The 20,256-nt window shown below is 43.2% G+C and overlaps 2 protein-coding genes across 2 annotated transcripts; one reads left to right on the top strand and one right to left on the bottom strand.

Moving 5' to 3' along the window:
- Positions 1-1,184: 1,184 nt before the first annotated feature.
- On the bottom strand, positions 1,185-9,867 carry LOC144524754 (uncharacterized). The gene is made up of 3 exons (XM_078261216.1): positions 9,246-9,867; positions 6,396-6,710; positions 1,185-5,995 (listed from the first exon to the last, which is right to left on the bottom strand). The coding sequence occupies exons 2-3, from the start codon at positions 6,699-6,701 to the stop codon at positions 2,585-2,587; spliced, it is 3,717 nt and encodes a 1,238-aa protein (XP_078117342.1). The 5' UTR covers positions 6,702-6,710; positions 9,246-9,867; the 3' UTR covers positions 1,185-2,584.
- A 1,011-nt stretch (positions 9,868-10,878) lies between these two features.
- Positions 10,879-17,460, top strand: LOC144524753 (charged multivesicular body protein 1b-like). The gene is made up of 8 exons (XM_078261215.1): positions 10,879-11,176; positions 11,524-11,621; positions 12,118-12,264; positions 13,523-13,591; positions 13,686-13,793; positions 13,903-13,946; positions 15,502-15,574; positions 16,809-17,460. The coding sequence occupies exons 1-8, from the start codon at positions 11,161-11,163 to the stop codon at positions 16,854-16,856; spliced, it is 603 nt and encodes a 200-aa protein (XP_078117341.1). The 5' UTR covers positions 10,879-11,160; the 3' UTR covers positions 16,857-17,460.
- The last annotated feature ends 2,796 nt before the right edge of the window (positions 17,461-20,256 follow it).

Here is a 20,256-nt window from a genome sequence, read left to right as displayed (position 1 = left end):
CCCCCCTATCTCTCTGTCCTTTGCATTTCGGTCTCCACCTCAACTCAATTTTCCCATCCATCTCTCTCTCTCTCTCTCTCTCTCTCTCTCTCTCTCTCTCTCTCTCTCCACTTTCTTTCTTTCATTTCATCCACTTCTATTCGTAATTTTGTTGGTGCTTGTTTTGCTCTCTCACCCCCTCATTCGCTGTGTGGGTCTTCCCTGTCTTTCGTCATGCTATCTGCGCCCACCTTGCTGCCCGTCTCTGTCTCTATGGAAACTCCAAGTTGACAAGAGTGGCTCCGAGGTCTGTGAGACGCTGATACAGACCCTATTAGATCACACGCTCTCTTTTTCTCCCAGACAGCCACATGCTTCCAACCTTGCGCACACAGGTGCAAGTCTTTAGTGTGTGTAAAAAGATGATGTGTGACTGTGCCACTACCTGCTATCACACGAGTCCTCCTTCTCCCCCCCCCCCGTCGGTAGAAAGAGACGCCCCCATCTCCCATTGTGCCTATGACTTATCAGTGGTGTGAAGTAGGAAGAAAGGATGGAGACAATGTGGGAGTAAGGAGGGAGCACTATTGTTTCATTATACTAGGTCTCTTCAATTACTCAGTGGACCACCTGATGCTGCGTATATTCCCATCTGAAGCACACACACAAGACACACACATGTATACGCACACTCTCTGGCTCCCTCCTCCCCTGTCTCCCCTTTCACTCTCAAATCTCACAAACTCTTATCCTCCTCACATTCACACGTTGTTGAAGCTGCTGTGTTGCGTAGACCGTGCGTCATTCGGGTCCAAACACATCTGAAGGACAGGTGATTTGTGATAAGAGGCCTCAAACAGACACATTTTCACAGCTTTGGGTCGCTCTCCTGGACACCATCATGATTTGATGGTCACGCTTAAGTGGATCATTGCAGAGCGCAATCATGGGGAGGATACGTAAGCTGTACGGCATGTCGTTTAGGGGAAAAAGTGGATATGAGAATGGAGCAAATAGAAACAAAGAAAGTCTCTTTTGAAAGAATTCTGAAGGTTTGTTGAGTTTCCCCTTTATTTTATCAAAATGTACATGAATGAACTACAACAAAGGACTACATTAAAGACATCAAAACGGGCAGCAGAAACAGGGGTCAACAATTGAACACGCAGACCCAACCCAGCCCAAGGCCCACCCCATTACACCCCCAGTGCAGTGAGATAAAGACATGCCAATGATGTCTCACATTTAGGCACTTGATTTCCCTACTGAACCATCTTTGGTCATAGTTGCTGTAGCACAACTTTGAACTTAGATTCAAACAGGTTTGAGGTGGATTTGGAACTTGTTTCGTGTTGATTCTGACCTGAATTAGAGGATGCTAATTCATGCTGAGAGGAGTCACACAAGTTTAAAATTGAATTCCTTCGGTTTAGACAGATCCGCATCTGCTATGTTTAGAGATGACCCAAAGATGGTTATAACCTGACCACCTCCACAGAGTAAACTTTAGCATTAAACAAATCAACACTACAGTACTTCACATGATTACAGAAAGGACTCTACGAGGGAAAGGAATCAAGCACTACATCTTAACACAATTTACCTGAAAACAATGCAGTGTATCTGCACACAATATACTGTGATCAATACGCTGTACAGTCTACTGCAAAGGCATTGTTGTTGGCATTTCTCTGTAGGATTTAACCAGTCTGTTTTGCACTGAGTATTATCTTCTGCAAAAATAGATCCATTTTTATTAAATTAAAAGCCTTTGCTTTGACTTCAGGATGTGATCTATGTATCAGCTACTCATGCATTGTCCAGCTCTGTGTGCATACAGTAGGTTTGTTTGCGTGTAAGTATGTGTGTGTTTTTGTGTCTAAGTGTTGTGCATGCATGTGTGTGTACTGACATAAGTACTGTACACACTGGTAGACCTGTCCCTCAGTATTTTTTTTTTTCAGAATACACCCCTTCAGTGAAGGATTAACAAAGTTACATTAAACAGTTTAAGAAGCATAGTAGTCACACAGTATTTGGCAGTGAGAGAACAGTCCTAATTTATCCATGCACAATATCAATATCAACCACAGGCAAGGTCCACATTCTGAACAAACCCATTAAGAACGACACAGTAAGAACATGAAAAGATTACAAGAATTCAAGACCCTGGAAGTGTGAGTTTTCTGTGTGTGTGTGTGTGTGTGTGTGTGGGAGTGTGTCCGTACATGTGTGTGTGTGTGTGTGTGTGGGAGTGTGTCCGTGCATGTGTGTGAATGTCAACAGCACAGTTGGTTTCCCAGGGAGACCAAAGGGCTATGACTCATGCAGTGCATAAAGCATTTTCTGGAATCTTAACAATATCGGAAGAATTATTATTTTCCCACAAAGCCCAGATAATTACATATAATCATATTAGAACCTTACAGAGTACTCAGGGAGTTTACTGTAAAAACCCACTCAATCCCACCCCCATAGGTCTATTATAGACCAAACAGTTTATCCCTGGATTATATTTCCATTCTCCAGCTCTTTCCTCGTAGAAAGCACCTTCCCCTTGCTCGATTGTGTGTTTTGTGTAATTACGCGTGTTTGTGTGTGTGTTTTAGACTAGTCCAGTCTGTGTGTGCAGGTGCAAGGGGTACGGTTGGTAAAGCAGAGTTGATCCCCCTTGGGGTATGTAGTAGCTGCAGTAGCTGGGTTCTGCTAAATAGGGGGCACTGTGGTCAGCCATGTACGGAGCGGGCTGGTAGAAGCACGTTACATGGTCTGTGTTGGGGATAATGTTCTGCTCTCCGAGAACCTTCAGTGCCAGCACTGTGATCATGTTCAGCGTCTGACGCCTCTCATGGCCCATCAGACACACTGTGCTGTCGTCGACCACGCGACGCAGCGTCATCAGGTACTGGTACTTGCTTCTCTCCTCGCCAATAAAGTGGTTCTTCAAGTAGGACAGGATCTTCCTCTGTTGCTCCTGCACATCAGGGAAGTCGATAAAAAAGCGCGAGCACATGTAGCGCTCCAGTGTCTTTATCTGAGTCTCGCTGGCCGGCCGGTAGTCTCTGACCAACAGGTTGCTGTATTTTAGCAAGCCGCCACCTCGGATCTCCTCAGGGTTCCTGGTAGCGATTAGGCGGTAGCGCAGGTGGTCCATGGCCGCCTCAAAGTCACCATACATGCTCTCTGCCAGGACCTCGACAGCAGGGACCGAGCAAGATGTCTGAGGAGCACTGCTCTGTTCAGGCACGACTGCGGGTGCCTTAGGGACCTCTTTTCTCTCAGGCACAGGGCTCGGTGCCTCAGCTTTTTGAGGGCCTGATTCCCCTGGGCCTTCAGACTGAGAGAGAGGCAGCACATGTGAACTGGAGCTCGGGATAGTGATTGGAAAAGAGACAGGCTCTGCAACCCGAGGCAACGATGAGATATAATCTTTTTCCTTTATATCCTCCAACTGTAGGAGAGGAATTCCTGGCTGGGGAGAGGACTCTTTAATCTGTTCCTCGCTGTCTGTGTTCACTATCAAAGGCTCCATGTCTGAAGATACCTGAGGTACAAGGTCCTCTGACTCCACCGGCGGAGTGAGGCAGAGGAGGGGAGGGCTGAGGCAGGGGGAAGGGGGGCTAAGACAGAGTGGAGGAGGGCTGGGGCTAAGCATTGGAGGGGTGAGGTAAGGAGGTGAGCTGAGGCAGGATGAGGTAGGGCTTAGACTCAGGGGTAGAGAGCTGAAGCTTGTGGCAGGGCTGTTCAGTGGCAGAGATGCGAGGCAATGAGAGGGAGGGGTCAGACATGGGGGAGGGCTGAGGCTGGGGGGCGAGGGAGTGAAGCAGGGAGGGGAAAGACTGAGTACAGGAGGGGTGAGACAGCAAACAGGAGGGGTGACACATTGGGAAGAGGAGGGAGAACTAAGTGTGGTCTCTTGTTGGCAGCCGTTTGGCTGATTCAAGTCCATCTTTTTGGTTTGTGGTTGTCTGATTTCATCTTCATCACTGAGCTCAAGTTCTGAGGTATGTATAGGATCTGGGGTGTTTGAGCGGGACGTATCAGTGTGTGAAACTAACGTGTCCACTGAGTCAAGAGGCTCTGATTGTTTGAGTGCACAGGCGGTTTCACTAGGGGAGGGCTGGCTTTGTTCATCACAAGCCACATGTATAGATGGGGTCTCTTTCACGCTCTGAATACTTGTCTCACATGATCTCTCTGTGATTAGCTGAGGCGGTGGGGGCTCTTGAGGTAAAGTAGACATGGGATCCACAGCAGACGTGAAGATTATATCAGGGGCTGGATCAGGGGCTAAGGTAAGGTCTAGGTTGGAAGCTAGGTTACCGGAAGGGGTTGGTTCAGGCCCAGGGTTTGTTTCAGTAGAAAAACTGGTTGGTCGGGTAGTTGTAGGTTCTGAACTGGGAGCTGTTGGCTCTGGATCAAAGGCTACCTCAGGTTCTGATTCAGGTTCAGGTTCAGGGCTAGGGCAGGGGTTTGGAACCAGACAGGGCTCTATGACAAGTTCGCTTTCAGAGACTGGACTGGGGTACGGATTGGGGGTTACCTTCCTACACATCCTGCGAGGGGGTTTGGGAGAAGAGTGTTTAAGCACCACCATGTGAGAAAGTCTCTCTGAGGCCTTACAAGAGGGAGAAGAGGAGGTCTTTTTGTCAGAAACAAGGCTGGCTGGTGCAGGTAAATGATCCTGAGTATCTGGAGGGCAGACGGCATCAAGTGTGTTAGGTGTTTTATCTGATTTATCTGTGTGTAGTGTGCTGTGGATCTCCGGTGTATCATGTGTGCCAGCAGGCTCTGTGTTGTAAAGTGTAAGGGATATGCAAGAGGCGGAGCAGGAACAATCGATACTCTGTGTGTCGTCTACGTTTTTAGCTTCTGATGCTAAAATCTCTTCTGTCATTTCACTTATTTCTGTCTCCTTTTTTCTCTGTCCTTGCTCACCAGTTTCCGTTTCTACTTTTCTTTCATCTGCTAACTGTGTCTCTGTCTCTGCATGTGAAGGTGTGCTGGAGTCTGGAGCCGTTGCATGTTGTGTTTTGTCTGTCTCATCGCTTCTCTGATCCTCACTGTCTTCGCTGTGACATTCTTCTGCCAGGTTTGGAGACTCTGTCTGGGTTTTGTTTGAGCTCTTTGGCGGCTCGGACTGTCCCGTTTGCTCTGTAAGTTCATTCTGTTCATCAGGGGGTTTTGTGTGGTTGGATTGTTCATTGTGGGCAGAGAGTTCCTTGGGATTTGAATGTGCTGGTTGTTGGCCATCACACGTCTTGGTTTGCTCTGACTGTTCTACCTCTGTCAAACATTTGGACATGTCAGAGAGCTCTGGCTCGTGTCTGAGTTCAATCTGAGCTGGTGGTTCAGCTTTCTCAGAAGTTTGTTTCTTTTCTGACAAAAGGTTTGGAGACGTCTGGTCCGAGGAGTCTGTCTCACTGAAGGTATCTCTGTGTCCTGACACTTCTTTCAGCTCCACGGGTGTTTTCTCTTTGTTGTGTTTTTCAACTGTGGAGTCTTTTGTCTGGTTTGAACGTTCAGCGTGTTGTGAGAGTTCTGTCTGGGACTCCTTTTCATGCACCTCATCTCTCTGTTGTGTCTGGCTGATATGTGACCCCTCTTTGCTAGATGAGTCTCTACCAGTCTTCTCTGTTTCCGGAGCAGTGGCCTGTTGGAGCAAAGAGGGAGAGTCTTTATTCTGATGGGCTGCAGGCTGGTCCATTAGATCAACGGTATTGTTCTTATGGGGGGACTCCTGCTGCATGTAGGACTCCAGGAGACGATCCAGGATGATCTGGAAGGAATCAACGCTGAACTCAAACTGCCGCCTCAGCGTGCTCACAAATTTGAGCTCCAGGTTTTTGCCACTGTTGTTTGAGAGCGAGATGAGGCTCCAGCGGTCGTGCTCAGTGAAGACCTTGACCATTTTCTGGACGTAGGCCTCCTTCATTGTGGCGCTGCTGATCCGCTCCCTGTTGACCCCAGCAGGTAGGCAGTCCAGCAAGCAGCCCAGCACTGACTCCTTGATCACCTGGGAAGACAAAAGGTCAACAACATGACAGCTGCAACTAACGACAATGCAATCTGAATGCAATTTTGCTTTTAACATTGAACTGATGATGTGATGCTCTTGTGGTTTAGTTTTCTGTATAATGCAGTTACAATTATTAAAGGTAGTAATATTGATTCACACTAATGGTAAAATGTTCCACGATTAAATTAGGGTCTGGATTGCAATAACATCATAATCAATACAGCACCATAAAAAAATCAATTTTGCAACACCATAGAGATAGTAGAGATTCAGTGTCATCCTCAAGGATATTACAGCAGAATAAAAGCAGGTTAATGCAGGGGACTGAGCCATAATGCTCCACTCTTATTACATTAACCTGCTTCCTTTTCCAAACCAAGCAGTACAGTAATCATACCTGGAACTCCTCCTGACTGGGCAACTCCACTCCAAAGATGATGTCCAGGTCCTTGTAGCTGGTTCCGTTGTCTCGGACGAGGACGTGGCTGGCCGTGGAGCCGTTCAGGCGAACATCTCTCACTGTGATTCCCAGCTTCTGCAGCCGGGCCCGCACAGCTATGATGATGTCTCGGGGACGCAACTCCAACGTGGGGAAGTTCCCGCGGCCGTGGATTGGAACCACCTCTGACAAAACCTGATGGAGGACCTCCACCTGCTCAGTGTTCAGGCTGTGGAACCGCTGACTGGATTTAGTTTCAGACATGCTGCTGCCCTGATAAGAGGGAAGGAGGACGACAGTGAGAGTTTATTACAACTCCCATACAAATTGTGTTATGTGTTTAACTCTCTCGCTCTCTCTGCTACACACACACAAACACACACACACACACACACACACACACACACACACACACACACACACACACACACACACACACACACACACACTCCCTGCCAGTCTGCTGTCTGCAAGTCACAGCTTGGCTGACAGCTTTTCCACAATGCTAATGGAACTGCTGTGTTGACAGGCTGACACATGGAGCGATCCACATACTAGATGTGCTTTGAATACATTTTTTCCACTGCTCAACCAGATCGCCACAAATTAAAAGAAAGTGTTTGACTGGAATCACAGAATCAGAAACATATTGAGTTGTTCAGTACCCGAGACTTACAGTATATCACACCAATTAGTCCCTTTATTTGGACTCCATCTCAGATAGATACAATATCTGGATCAGTTAAAAACATTAAACTGAATAACAATAAAAACAATGTTTAATATAGCCTATACTATACTAAATTATTGTATAAGATAATAATAATAATAATAAGTATTTAAATACCAAGTTAATGATAATAGTTATATATATATATATATTATATATTTTGATAATAATGACATGTAAAGGCAGACTTAATCTTTGTTTATTGATTGTTTCCACCAGAAGAGCAAGGGTTAAGCTGAATGAGTCATCACCAGCAGACTGCATTAATCACACCAACGTCACTAATTAAAGACACACATCTGTTGTTTTTGTGTCAGTGTGTGCAGCACGATGATTTATATGCCTTACAAACAAAAGCTTTCATGTAACACCTTTGTAAAGTGGAACACAAATTGGAACAAAGTGGGATTTAATATCAGCCAATTATGTCTGTTTGGCTTCCACATGTGTAATCCTCCTGGCAGTTACGCACACAGCCTATGCATCTAGACTCCCATCAATCAATCTCTACAAACTAGACACCGTTTTCAATAGACCAAACAACATTTGCCTAACCAAGTCAGTCAGAATAGTCTGTTATGTGATTGAGTGTGTGATGCGGGCGCATGTAAAAGTGTTTCAGGGAGTGAGCGCTTGTGTTTGAGTGTGCATCTGTGGTTCATAGCAGCCCATTATGATCTTTTGTTGGCTTTAATCAATAGCCGTCAGTCAGAGCTGCAGCTGAATGCTGCTGATTGCTATGATTTGTCGATACCAGCAGGGCAAACATTGGGATACTAATGAGCAGTAATGGGATGCTTTCTGCTAGCAGTTTGTCAGACATCAGAGAGCTATACTCTGTAATAACCACAAACAATGTATTATAGGGAGCATTTAGAAATATTCTAATCCATGTTGGACACATTTCAACAAAGACTAAATAACAGCACTTTACTCCATAGCATCTGTAACGCTTAAAAAGAACCGAGTATGCTTACCAGAAGACAAAGAAGTTGAGTCTGAAAACACAAAGCTCCTAAAAAATCTGTTGTGGATGAGACATTTCTCTGTGCCACACTTTAACAAGGTGGACTTGTAATCACACATCCAGAGGCAATAAATATAGTCCCAGGTGTTGACACTGGTCATATATACAATGAAACAATGTGTTGAGGAGGCAGGGAGACACTGCGGGACTGTTTTCCAGCTAGCCCCTGTATCTCCCCCCTCCCCTTTCGCACTCTTCTGCAAACTTGCAGCCTGAGTGACTCATCCAGGCGTATCGGCTCAGCTCGCACATAATCTATGGCCATTGAAAACCCAACACACACGGAGGGTCTCATATGCACTGGACTAAATCGAAAACAAACACAAAGATGCTCTGTAAACTTAGGTTGCTGTCTCTGGTATACAATCTATGAAGCACTATACAGGAAAACAAACAATTCTGTCCTGTGTATGAACTCTAAGGAAAGCCAGAATAGCTCTGTGTCCCTGAATTGTTTTACAATTATACAGTGATATTGTATGTAGGCTATATCAATTTCCTTTTTTATGGTAAATACTGAAATAGAAGTTAACAACTCAGTATTTGTCGTGTTATATTATGTTGATATGTGCCTATATGTATATTGTTGTCTCTATTGTACAGTATGTGTCTATATTACTATTTGTCTACTGAATGTTTACTACTACATGTCTATTTGTTGAATGTATAGAGAGTTAACACCTACCGAAGTCAAATTCCTTGTGTATGTAAGTATACTTGTCCAATAAAACTGATTCTGATTTTGATTCTGATCTATAGTTTTGTACATTCTGTTTCACAGTCCACCACTGCCACACATTTACTGGAAGTGATGCGGAGCCCTGCTGAACATCCCTCTGCCCCGCTGGTCTTCTCTTTAATCACCTAATCACCTTTACTCCTGAGATACCAGGTGAGGCCAGTTAACTGCAATTAAGTGCCTGGCAGGATAAAGGGCAGATGTACTTCTGCATGAGGACCAGGATTAAAAACGCATTAAATACCGGCATGTAAGCTCCGTGCAGCCACACAAAAGTAAATGATCCAACTTCACAGAGCTGGGGGTTCTTACCTGTTGCTGTGGCGTTTGAGGGAGCGACTGGCTCCTGGCTCCTGGCTTGGCAGTAGAATGAAACCTGGATCTGGTCCACCGAGCTTCAGTTCCGGAGAGTCTGTGTCTCTTGTACGTTGGGTTGTTTTGCTTTTAAAGTGCCTACCACCCACTCCGGTTAGACTTGGTGCTGATGCGGCTCTGTCGCTTATAAGGCATGTGAGGATCAAATCTGTGCGCGAGTTCATTCGGGCGCTGTCCAGGAGCTCGCGTGGTGCTGAAATGAAGACCGAAATGACTCCTCGCGCTCTTGTTTTCTCCTCCGGCCGCCCGGAGCGTAACGCAGTTTCCATAGCGACCTGCCGTCATTCAGTTATGACTGGGGTGTGTGTGTGTTTGTGTGTGTGTGTGTGTGTGTACACACAAAAATTATGGGGAAGTTGTGTGGCGCGTGGGGCGTTGCAAGTGTAATCTAATTCGAATATGTGTGCCAGCTCCATGTGTATTACAAATAAAAGTTTAAAATAGGTCTACGAGATAAATGTAGAACCGAGATGTAACTTGTAGCTAAAGCTTGACTGTAGGCCATACAGGCTGAATGGAGAAGCGCTTTATTGTGTGTCTAAAATGGACAGTGTCACCTCAAACGTTCCGACATGGCTGTGCTGGGGTTGAGGTCCAGGACTATGTTTGTTTCATGCAGCTAACTGAAAGGGAGAAAACCTTTGGGGAACGTTGGGGAACGTTTCTGAAACACTTCTCATTCACTTCTTCACTCTCCATTACGCACAATTCATTGTTTAGTGCTGTGTCCATACAGAGTATCAGCAGCACACAGTATGAGTCATCCATGCTGCTGCCCCCCCCCCCCAGCCCCCTTCGGCGGGCCTATGCACGCACACACCGAACCTTTTTCTCTCTGGACAACCGATTATATTTTTCCCTCATGCTGCATTTTCTTGCTGTCTGTTCCATCTATTTAACAACAACTAGCCTAAATCCCTTAAAGTACTCACAGGTCAGTACAGGATACCATTCTCTCCATGCAGAACTCTACAAAAACGGTTAGCCTGCCCTACATGTTACCTACTCGTCGTCAATGCATCAGAAGTAAAGGGAAAGAAACGGGATTAAAAGCAAACAGTGAGTGGTTTTGGTAGAAAAAGGTCAATTTATCCCTCACAAAAAAAACACACACACAAATGACGTCACTAGACGTGTACTACAACCTACCGATAGCGGGTACAAACTATTTTTAGCCTGGGTGCAACTTGTCTGCTTTGGACACGCATGCCCGTCCACCTCTCAAACGGCCGTGACGTAGGAGGCGAAAATCGTGACAGTGTGACGACGGTGAAAGCGATTGTATTCAAAGATAAACATAAATCAAGATGGTTCCCATGTTTAGCCATTTGTCTTGTAAATCGATGCAATTGTCCAGCAGTACGGACGACAGCTCATATCACACATGTGTCTAATATTATGTTATTTATTTATAATTAGGCTAGAAGTATAACTCAAAACTGGTCAAATCAGAAGAAAAATCGCAAACAGGCAGTATTGCTTCAACGTCACCGTGCTGCGCATGCGTCACAAGACACGGCCGCATTTACAACGTTTCTTAAACGGTTTACAAAGTAAGCTCTTACTTGAATAAATTACAAAACTCTTCCGAAGGAAAAATACGTGTCAACAATTACAAGATAGTCGTTTTGACTGCAAGACAAATGCGATACTGCCGTTCTAACCTAACTGATTTCAAGCAAATGCGGAAGTACGCACAAGTGAAGCCTCTTGTCTCGCTAGAGTTGCGAAGATACGATAGCTTAAAAAAAAAACAAAAAAAACAAAACAAACAACTCTGGGAAATAAGTGAGTGGCTGGATGCCACTTTATATCTGTACATAACCAGTTGTCTCAGAAAGAGACCTTCATCATGTCGAATATGGAGAGTATCCTTTCCTGTGTAGTCTAACATGCATAACGGTAGATACAGTTACCTAGCAGTAGCAGTAGCAGAAACGTTAGCTAGCCAAATGTAAGAGGGGTTTGGTAGCTAACGTTAATCTTGTTATGCAATAGCTTGCAACTTCTCCCTAGTCATTCAGTGATGAAGGAGAGGGCTTGCTTAACTCATTTGATGACTTTGATTACATCTTCAACAACTTGTCTTGCCTGCACTGCCTTGGGTTGAATTAGCTCGATGTCTTTAGGTGCTTCAGATTATATTCAGTAGTATAACTCAAATGTATTACCATTAACGTTACTAAGTTAAACCATCCCTTGACTAGCCATACAGAACACCTGTTTAACCTCAAGTTTGCTACCAAGGAGCTACAACGCAACTCCAAGAAATGTGACAAAGAAGAAAAGGCAGAGAAGGCTAAAGTGAAGCAGGTTGACTTGTTAAATTGTATATTATTTATTATTGGAGACCAAGATCCAGGGACAAGCTGGGCTACAGTGCAGCTATACTCAAGTGGTGTTTTTTTTTTTTTTTTACTCTTTTTCACTACTTTAGTGGTGTAGTCTAATGTATTGTAGTGGGTATACTGTACTGTATATGTATATGTATGGGCCAGAAATGGGGGGGGGGGGAGTGGGGGGGGGTTCTGGGTGTCCTCCCCCAGGGAAATTCTGAGCGTCAAAGACTTAATTTCCTGCATTTTGATACACTTTCATGCACCAATTCACAGCTGAAATACCTTTATTTAGCCTATGCAAAGAAAAAAAACACATGACAATTCAAAATATGTCAAAAATATGATGGAAAGTATGTTGTTGTATGTCATTGCATATTTTATATATCATATTTGGAAATCCTGGAGCTTTCTTTATACTGCGTTTACCTGCGTATCACGTAGACTACGCCACTGGCTATACTGTTTCTCAGGCTATCCAGAAGGGTAATATGGAGACAGCCAAGATCCATGCAGAGAATGCCATCCGTCATAAGCATCAGTCCATTAACTTCTTGAGGATGAGCGCACGTGTGGATGCTGTGTCTTCAAGGGTCCAGACTGCTGTCACTATGAACCAGGTCAGCCTTGGTTTCTGATGTTATGTAAAGCAGGTAAATGATTACCAGTGAAAAACACATACCCAACCTGTTGACTGCAGTCACACGTCCATTTTTCCAAGAGAACCTGTTATTCAGAGTGTTGGCAGATCATTTCAAGTAGAGAACATGAGCATAAGTTTGTACTGTTTGCTGTAGTGAAAAAATAACTCTACCACAAATGATAATTCCACCATGTTTCCTACATTTAGGTGGTTGTATTTACATTCACTTACCTGGTCAGCATTGTTAACTTCTTTTCTTTATGATTATTTTTGTGTTCATTTTCTGCCTTTATTGGATTGCAATCATAGAAAGAGATGAATGAAATGGTCAGCATCTTAACCCCTAAGCCACAGGGCCAACCACCCAACCGACATCGTAACTTCTGAAAACAGCAGACCCAGTAGCCATCCACTTCAACCGTCTCCCGCCTCCTTGCTAATCACTGGCAAAGATGTAGAAATCACATGACTTTTACCTGATTTTAAAGTGTATATTTTGAAAACTGCATCTAATTTCAGAAGGTAAAGAGCGCAGAGTGTGAAATTACTTCAGGTTACAAAAGTCCAAAGTAGTCCTCCACTCAGTCACAAGTCCTACACAAAGGAGATAGGCGGAGGGAGAGTGAGCAAAAAAAGGCAAGCAGACATGCAAACAAAAAGCCACCAATTACATAATGTCATTAGGCTATTAGCTTCTTGGTCTTATGAGAGAGTGACAGCCTCTTTAAATGGCTTTAATTCCGGTTCACTATAGAACAGGCGTCATTCCATAGATTATAACCTAATAGCGTCTATAGAAATGGAAGCACCCACATTGTGAGATGGTATAGCTGAAAAACACCTCTTTATGTTGCTGTACTACTGCTGCCTGTCTCAAAAACATGAACACAATATGCTTGATAATGCACCCCTCTACTATAATTTGATCAACTACTGGTAAATTGGTTTTACAAGATTAAACCTTAATCAGAGCCTTAAACCTTCATTTTTGGAATATTAGGGATGCTTTTCAGATGAGAGGTAGTCATGACAAAATATCTGTTTACAAAGCTAAAAGCGACACCTAGTGGAAATATAAGGGAACAGCACTTCAAGCGTTGCCATGTCTACAGCCATCTGCCTGTCTGACTTCACATGCCCTGATCCCGTTTTTGAATCCAAAAACCAATAAGACGAGTAAAAAGAGAGAAAACTACAGAGGCTTCAACACTTTATTTGATGTGTCTTTTGCCCAGGTATCTAAATCCATGTCTGGAGTGGTCAAGTCCATGGATGCCACACTGAAAAGTATGAACTTAGAGAAGGTAAAAAGTGACCTCATATACACGCAGACAGACAGACACGTACACATGTTGATTGAGATTTTCGTAATGTTTTTTTTTTTTTCTTTCTGTACAGATCTCTGCATTGATGGACAAGTTTGAAACCCAATTTGAAACTCTGGACGTGCAGACAGCTCAGATGGAAGACACAATGGGCAACACTACCACTCTGACAACACCTCAGGTAATAAGCACTGTCCTCTTACAAGCTTATGTGGCTACTTATAAAGGCAGACTTAACCCCAGTGCGACATATTTGTTTAAAATAATTGTTTTTCTTGGCTGGTCCCTAGAATGAAGTGGACACGCTGTTGCATGAGATGGCTGATGAAGCAGGGTGAGTATAGCCCATATCTCCAACATAAATAACAGTAATGGCAACAGCTAAAAACATTGATAGAGGAGAAACATAATACAGGGAATTAAAACAACAAGATAGGTGGCCAGGATAGCCCAGTTGGTAGAGCAGGCGCACACAGATAGAGGTTTATGCCTCGACACAGAAGGTACATGGTTCGAGTCCAACCTGTGATGATTTTTATTTTTTTATTTTATTGGTTAATTTGAAATGGACCATGCATATTTATGAATATTGTTGTATAAAAAACACCATGTGCCAGAATTAGTAAAAATAACTACTTTTCATCTGCAGTCCCTAGGCAGGTGACATAGGACTGACATAGAGACAGCCAGCAGTCATACAGCACTCATTCACTATAAGTTAAAAGGTACACATAATGGTGACATATACATTGACAAAAACAAACAGACAAAATAAAACAAAAATACATGATGACAAAGACATGATTCATCCACCTCTACACAGTCCTTCCAGAAAAATAAAGAGTTTTTTTGTGATTGTTGCGGGTTAAAAGTCCTTGATTATGCGGCACGTTTTCTTAAAAAATGCGACGGAATATGTGGGATATTTATGCAATTTTATGCAATGAAATTGCGGGAACTTGCAAAAATTGCGGTTTCATCGCGGGGTTTACAGCTTTTCGATGATGTTCACGTCGCGTAATTACGTCACTTCATAATGTTCCCATGGCAACAGGGAAAACGGCTGCTCTTGTGTGAAGTAAACGCAACATTTTCAACTTTCTGCTAAGATATATGTGACTTTTTTGCAATGAAAATGCAGGGATTATGAAATCATGCAAGCCCCGCATATTTTGCGCGGAAATTGGCAATTTATGTGGCGAAAGTGCGGCGTATTTGAAAAAATGCGGCCCCCCCGCATAAATATGCGGACACTGGCTGATTATGCATTGAATTATGCGATCGCATAATTGCATTTTTCTGGAGGGACTGACTACACTGCTTTCAGTTTAACAGTGAAAGTGTATGGGTGATGAAATGTGTGACAGTTAAACGTGAGTGCATCTCTGGTTTGTTTTAAGTGAGTTTTAAAGGTGGTGAATGTAGGACCCTCTCTTATTGGGAGGGGTGAGCTATTCCAGAGTTTACCTCCTATTATTGACAATATGTTTTGTCCAGAAGTGGTGCGTCTAAATGGTATCACACAGTCCCCTTTTACCGAGGCCCGTGTACTACCTCTGCTTTCAAGTCTTTGGAAAAAGCAATGCAGCGGAGGGGGGGGCAAGATTATGTAGCACTTTATATACCAAACAAGCATACTTGAAATTTTGCATGTCATCCCCCTCTCTCCCCCCTTTCATAGAGCTGTCCTATTCATTAAAGGTGGAAATGCCCAAAAAAAATCTTTAAAAAAAGACACTGAATGAATTGTACTAAAAGCTTTATTTAAATGACTGTCCCATAAAATCATAAGAACGTACCTTATTCACTGTTTACTGTAACACAAGGAGCTAAGCAGCCACGCAGAAATTATAGTAACAAGGGTTTTCTTTTCTTATTTCTTTTTCTAGGTTGGATCTCAACCTGGAGCTTCCTTCAGGCCAGATCTCCTCACTGGCTTCATCTGTGGCATTAACAGAGCAGGTAATACACCCACTCTTATCCTTATGCTATGGCTATATTTGGTGTTTTATATCCCAGAATAGAATTCATACATTATCTTTATGGTCTTTGGCAGTCTCACATGAATTAGTGTCATGCAAATTTCAAGTTATACTCCACGGAAACGCTCGACTCCTGCACGATTGACAGGTTGTTCTTCGGAACAGTGTCTGTTGCTGGAATTATGCACAGTATGTAAGCTCCAGTGAGGACACATTTTCACAATGAACAAAAATATGAAATGATCCACCGACACGTCTCAAAACACTCCTGCAGTTCAATACACGTCTCCACTGTTGATCTGTATGATCAACATGTTCAAAACAATAACTGTTTTCACCAAAACGGAGCTTTGGAACTTGATGGAGTAATAGTGTGACACAGAATCAGCCTTTTTCACCTGAACGACGACTGTTTGGACCATTGTGGTCATACGAGTCAACAGCTGAAAGGTGGAATATGTGGCAGGAAGTGTTTGAGTTGTTTCCTAAAAATGTTTTGATACGTTTTCCGTTATGCCGAGCCGCCATTGGAATCCATTGTTACCAACATAATTCAAGCGGACCACAGCCGCTATCTCTGTATGACATTTATTTATTTATTCATTCATTTTATTTGTTAGGGACCATGTACAATTTTTAACATAAATGTTGCCATTTGATGCATTGTACCAGAGTTAGCCTTAGGCTAATTTACATCTGCAGTCCCCAGGCAGGGCACAATTTAAATCCAACAGTAAAAACATGACAACATCAACAAGACAACATCAATATAATGCACATTGTGACACACACACACACACACACACACACACACACACACACACACACACACACACACACACACACACAGCTGTTCAGCACCATGTTGAAAAATATAAGTAATAAAAGTAAAAAAAAAAAAGCAGAATGTTAATGGTTGCAGAGTTGATTGGTTTTTAAATAATGTTTTAATTGAAATGTGAAGCTTCTGATGGAACTACAGGTCTTCATGTTGTCTTGAATAGCATTCTATTGAGTGATGGCTTTAACTGAAAAAAACATAACTACACACTTTACGCCTTCCCCTTTCAAGCCTACAAAGGGTTAAGTGACACTCTGAGATGTGTTGCTTTCAGTGCAATTTCTAAAGTTGCCCCATTGACAAATCTATTTATTTATTTTTCGAACTTAAGGCCCCTGCCCTCACTGTGTTACCTGTTTTGTGTTGTTATCAGGATGACCTCTCCCAGAGGCTGTCCAGACTGCGAGACCAGGTGTCATAATGATGTCGAAAATAACAAGACCGGGAAGAGGGAGAAGAGCAAGAAGAGACAGGGAGTAAAAAAAAAAAGTGGAGAATAAAGCAAAAAAGGTACCATGTGCCTGAAAGTTGTGCGTTGTAGGTTTGTTCTGTCATGAGAAGTAAAGGAGCTGTCTAACAGCAGAAAATATTTACAGTCCTGACATTAAGTGCATCACATGCAGTTCTTCCATATTAATCTTCATTGGAACACTCATATTTAAAATGTTTTGTGATTATTTATTAGCCTAGCAATAGGACACTGCTGTGCTGGCATGTTCTTTATTTTAAGGTGGTTCACCTTAGACATATTTCTGAATGGGAATTTCTTGCAAAAAAAACTAAACAATTGTGTACTACTTAATAGCCAATACCTCATTCCAAAGTTGTTATACACTATGTATAAAGTTCAAAGAGCAATATTTATTATTTATTTGTGTATTTATTAACTGCCAGCGTTACTGACTGATTGTTAAGAGCATGCTTGTAATGTAACTGTTATGTCCTACCTGCATGACTGAGGATGTGGGGACCTCTGGAATTGATACCTTGCCGCTTTCTGTTTTAGCTGTAGTGCTGAAATTCAAAGGTATTTTATTTATATTTTATATATATATATATATATATATATATATATATATATATATATATATATTGTATGGTAGGGCTTATTGTAAATGGTTGCCTCGAACATGCTTTGAAGAAAGCTGGAATATCGTTGATTTTCTGCATGTAGCGGTAACAACTCTAGTGGCTCACCGTGCACTTGTATTGCAAAGACAGAGTCATTAAAAGAGTTTTCAACATGTTTTACTTGTCATGTTTTTTTGTCAGTTTATAGCTGTGTTTTGGGCAAAGTATGCATCCCCGCATGCCTCTCTGTTTCCATTTTACCCCTCCTCTTTCTCTCCTCCAACAGGGAACAGATGAGAGGTCAGAGGTGTCACCTGTAGAGGAAGCGGCCCTCTGCCGCTCGCATGCCAGTGCCTCATTACACACACACACACACACACACACACACACACACACACACACACACACACACACACACAGTTCACCATATCCCAGGGGGGAGACGAGACTCAGCTGGGAGCCATTACAGGTGCTGCCCAAGCACACACACACACACACACACACACACACACACACACACACACACACACACACACACACACACACACACACACACACACACACACACACACACACACACACACACACACACACACACACATACATACATACATGAACAGCCCTGTAGCTGATGGGAGTCCTCTGGAGTGACACTCAGCCACCTCTGACCCTTTTTGTGTCCTTCCTAATCATCATCAGCACACACTTAACTACATTCACAATCATCATCAGTGCCCCCAGACTTACACAAGTCTCTATTTTGCCTATTACGCACATACTTCTTCAAGTCCTCAGTTGTTGGAGTTATCCGAAAAACACTGACCCCGGTGATCCAACAGCTGTCAGTCATTTCTGCCAGGAGTTGGATCACCTAAAATTAAAATTCTCTCCGTCCCTCTGCTGTCACAGTCACAAAATCTATTTGGTAAGTTTTGTTTTAAATTTATTTTTAACCTTCAGTGGCCTACTCTTTAAGTATGATTAAACATGGATAGTCTATCATGGCCTATTTTTCTCTGTGCATCTCAACATGTGTGCAGGGATGCTTCCTACAGATGTGCTGGAGATGGTTCCTGTACGAGCACTGCTCCGGGGGAAGCCTGTGTTTGTATATGCGTGTGTGTCAGGTGTTGCGGGTGGCTTTTCTCCAGTGCCGTCAACACCTTGTCTTGGTTCCTAGAGGAACGGTACTTGCTGACAGGCAGGGATCCGGTGGGCTGGTGGTCCTGTCCCTGTGGCCGACCTGCCTGCTTCTGCACAGGGGGGGGGGAGCTGTGCTCTCACACACACACACACACACACGGTGAAAAAACTCTAATTGCAACAGACTACTACATGATTCACACTCAGGAAATGAAACGGTATGTCCAGACAGTTGATGATGAAAAAGATACATGTTGCCAAAGCACAGATCTTTATCTTGAGAATGAAGTTGAATATCTATTTTAAAGGGCTGTCATTGCTGAATAATTTCCATCAGGTTTTAGAAACAACTATGTGATGTGATGCTTAAAGGAAAATAGGGACTTCACCAGGTACACTTGCCTTTGTTTATTTTAAATGAATTGATGTCAGCCTTTAGTCAGCCGGACATGCAAAAATGTGAAATGTGTCTGCAAACAACCACATCATTAAACGTACAGTATATAATAAGAATAAAGTTTCTATTAATATATGAACAATAAATGACTATTCACTTGAGTTTCGAGCTATTTTTCAAGCAGTTCCAGTTTCTCACATGAGATGATTTGCTGCTTTTATTTGTTGTGTCATTGTAAACCGAATATCTTCGCTGTAATCTAAAAAAATGATTGCACATTTATCAGTGAATGAAAGTAATCGTTAGTTGCAGTTACAGTATATATTACCACTGTGTTACAGTGTATCGTCAGTGGTAAGTGTGTAGACAGTAAAGAGACTGATCATCACAGAGTTTCATACAATTAGGTAGCACAGGCTCTTTTCCTCTCCTTGCATTCTTTCTCCCCCTTAGACTCCGTGAAGGGTCAGGTCAAACACAGGAAGCCGAGCTGATTGGTTCTACTCAGATATCGATGGGCATGTGTGACCAATCGCTGCTGCCCAGGGCTTTCCCCAGTCTCCATCTGCTGCTGCTGCTGATGATAAGTGTGTGTCTAATCGTTCCAGCCCATGGCTTTCCCCAGTTTCCACTTACCTCTTGACCATTGCTTCCTGTCAGATGTGTTAACGCTGCTTTTAATCAGTTTTACTGTCTCATGCACACACATAAACACACACACACACACACACACACACACACACATGCCGACACAGCTGGCCCTTTCCATCCCTGAACTCCAGAGCACGCTTCATTAAGGTTGAACCTATCCCCTGCTCACACCATCACAACCTCTGTCACACACAAACACACACCTGATCCTGCCACCCCTCCACTTGACCCTCTCCTCACCCCATCACCCACCCTGGTATCTCTTACAGTCAAACAAGCCGTGAACATGGACATGTAGCCTTGTCTTTGGCTCTTTATTGAAGCTGTCTGCCAGTCTTTGTGTCTACACAAATGAATGCAGTGTGGTGGAATGTGTGCAACGCTTCATTATTACATTATAGTTCATTACCTTACATTGGCAACTGTTGCCTCAGGCTAAATCAAATGAATAAGAGTTCTCGTTTACCCCAAGTGCTTCAAAACTGTAAAAACACTTACAGTCTACTTACATGTCTTTTCTTCTTTTCGTGGTTTGGCTCTCTGGGGTGCTCTCTTTAGC

The sequence above is a fragment of the Sander vitreus genome, chromosome 10 (genome assembly GCF_031162955.1).
Source record: "Sander vitreus isolate 19-12246 chromosome 10, sanVit1, whole genome shotgun sequence".
NCBI lineage: Eukaryota > Metazoa > Chordata > Actinopteri > Perciformes > Percidae > Sander > Sander vitreus.
The sequence above is the reverse complement of the archived record's forward strand: the minus strand, read 5'-3'. Positions and strand labels throughout refer to the sequence as shown.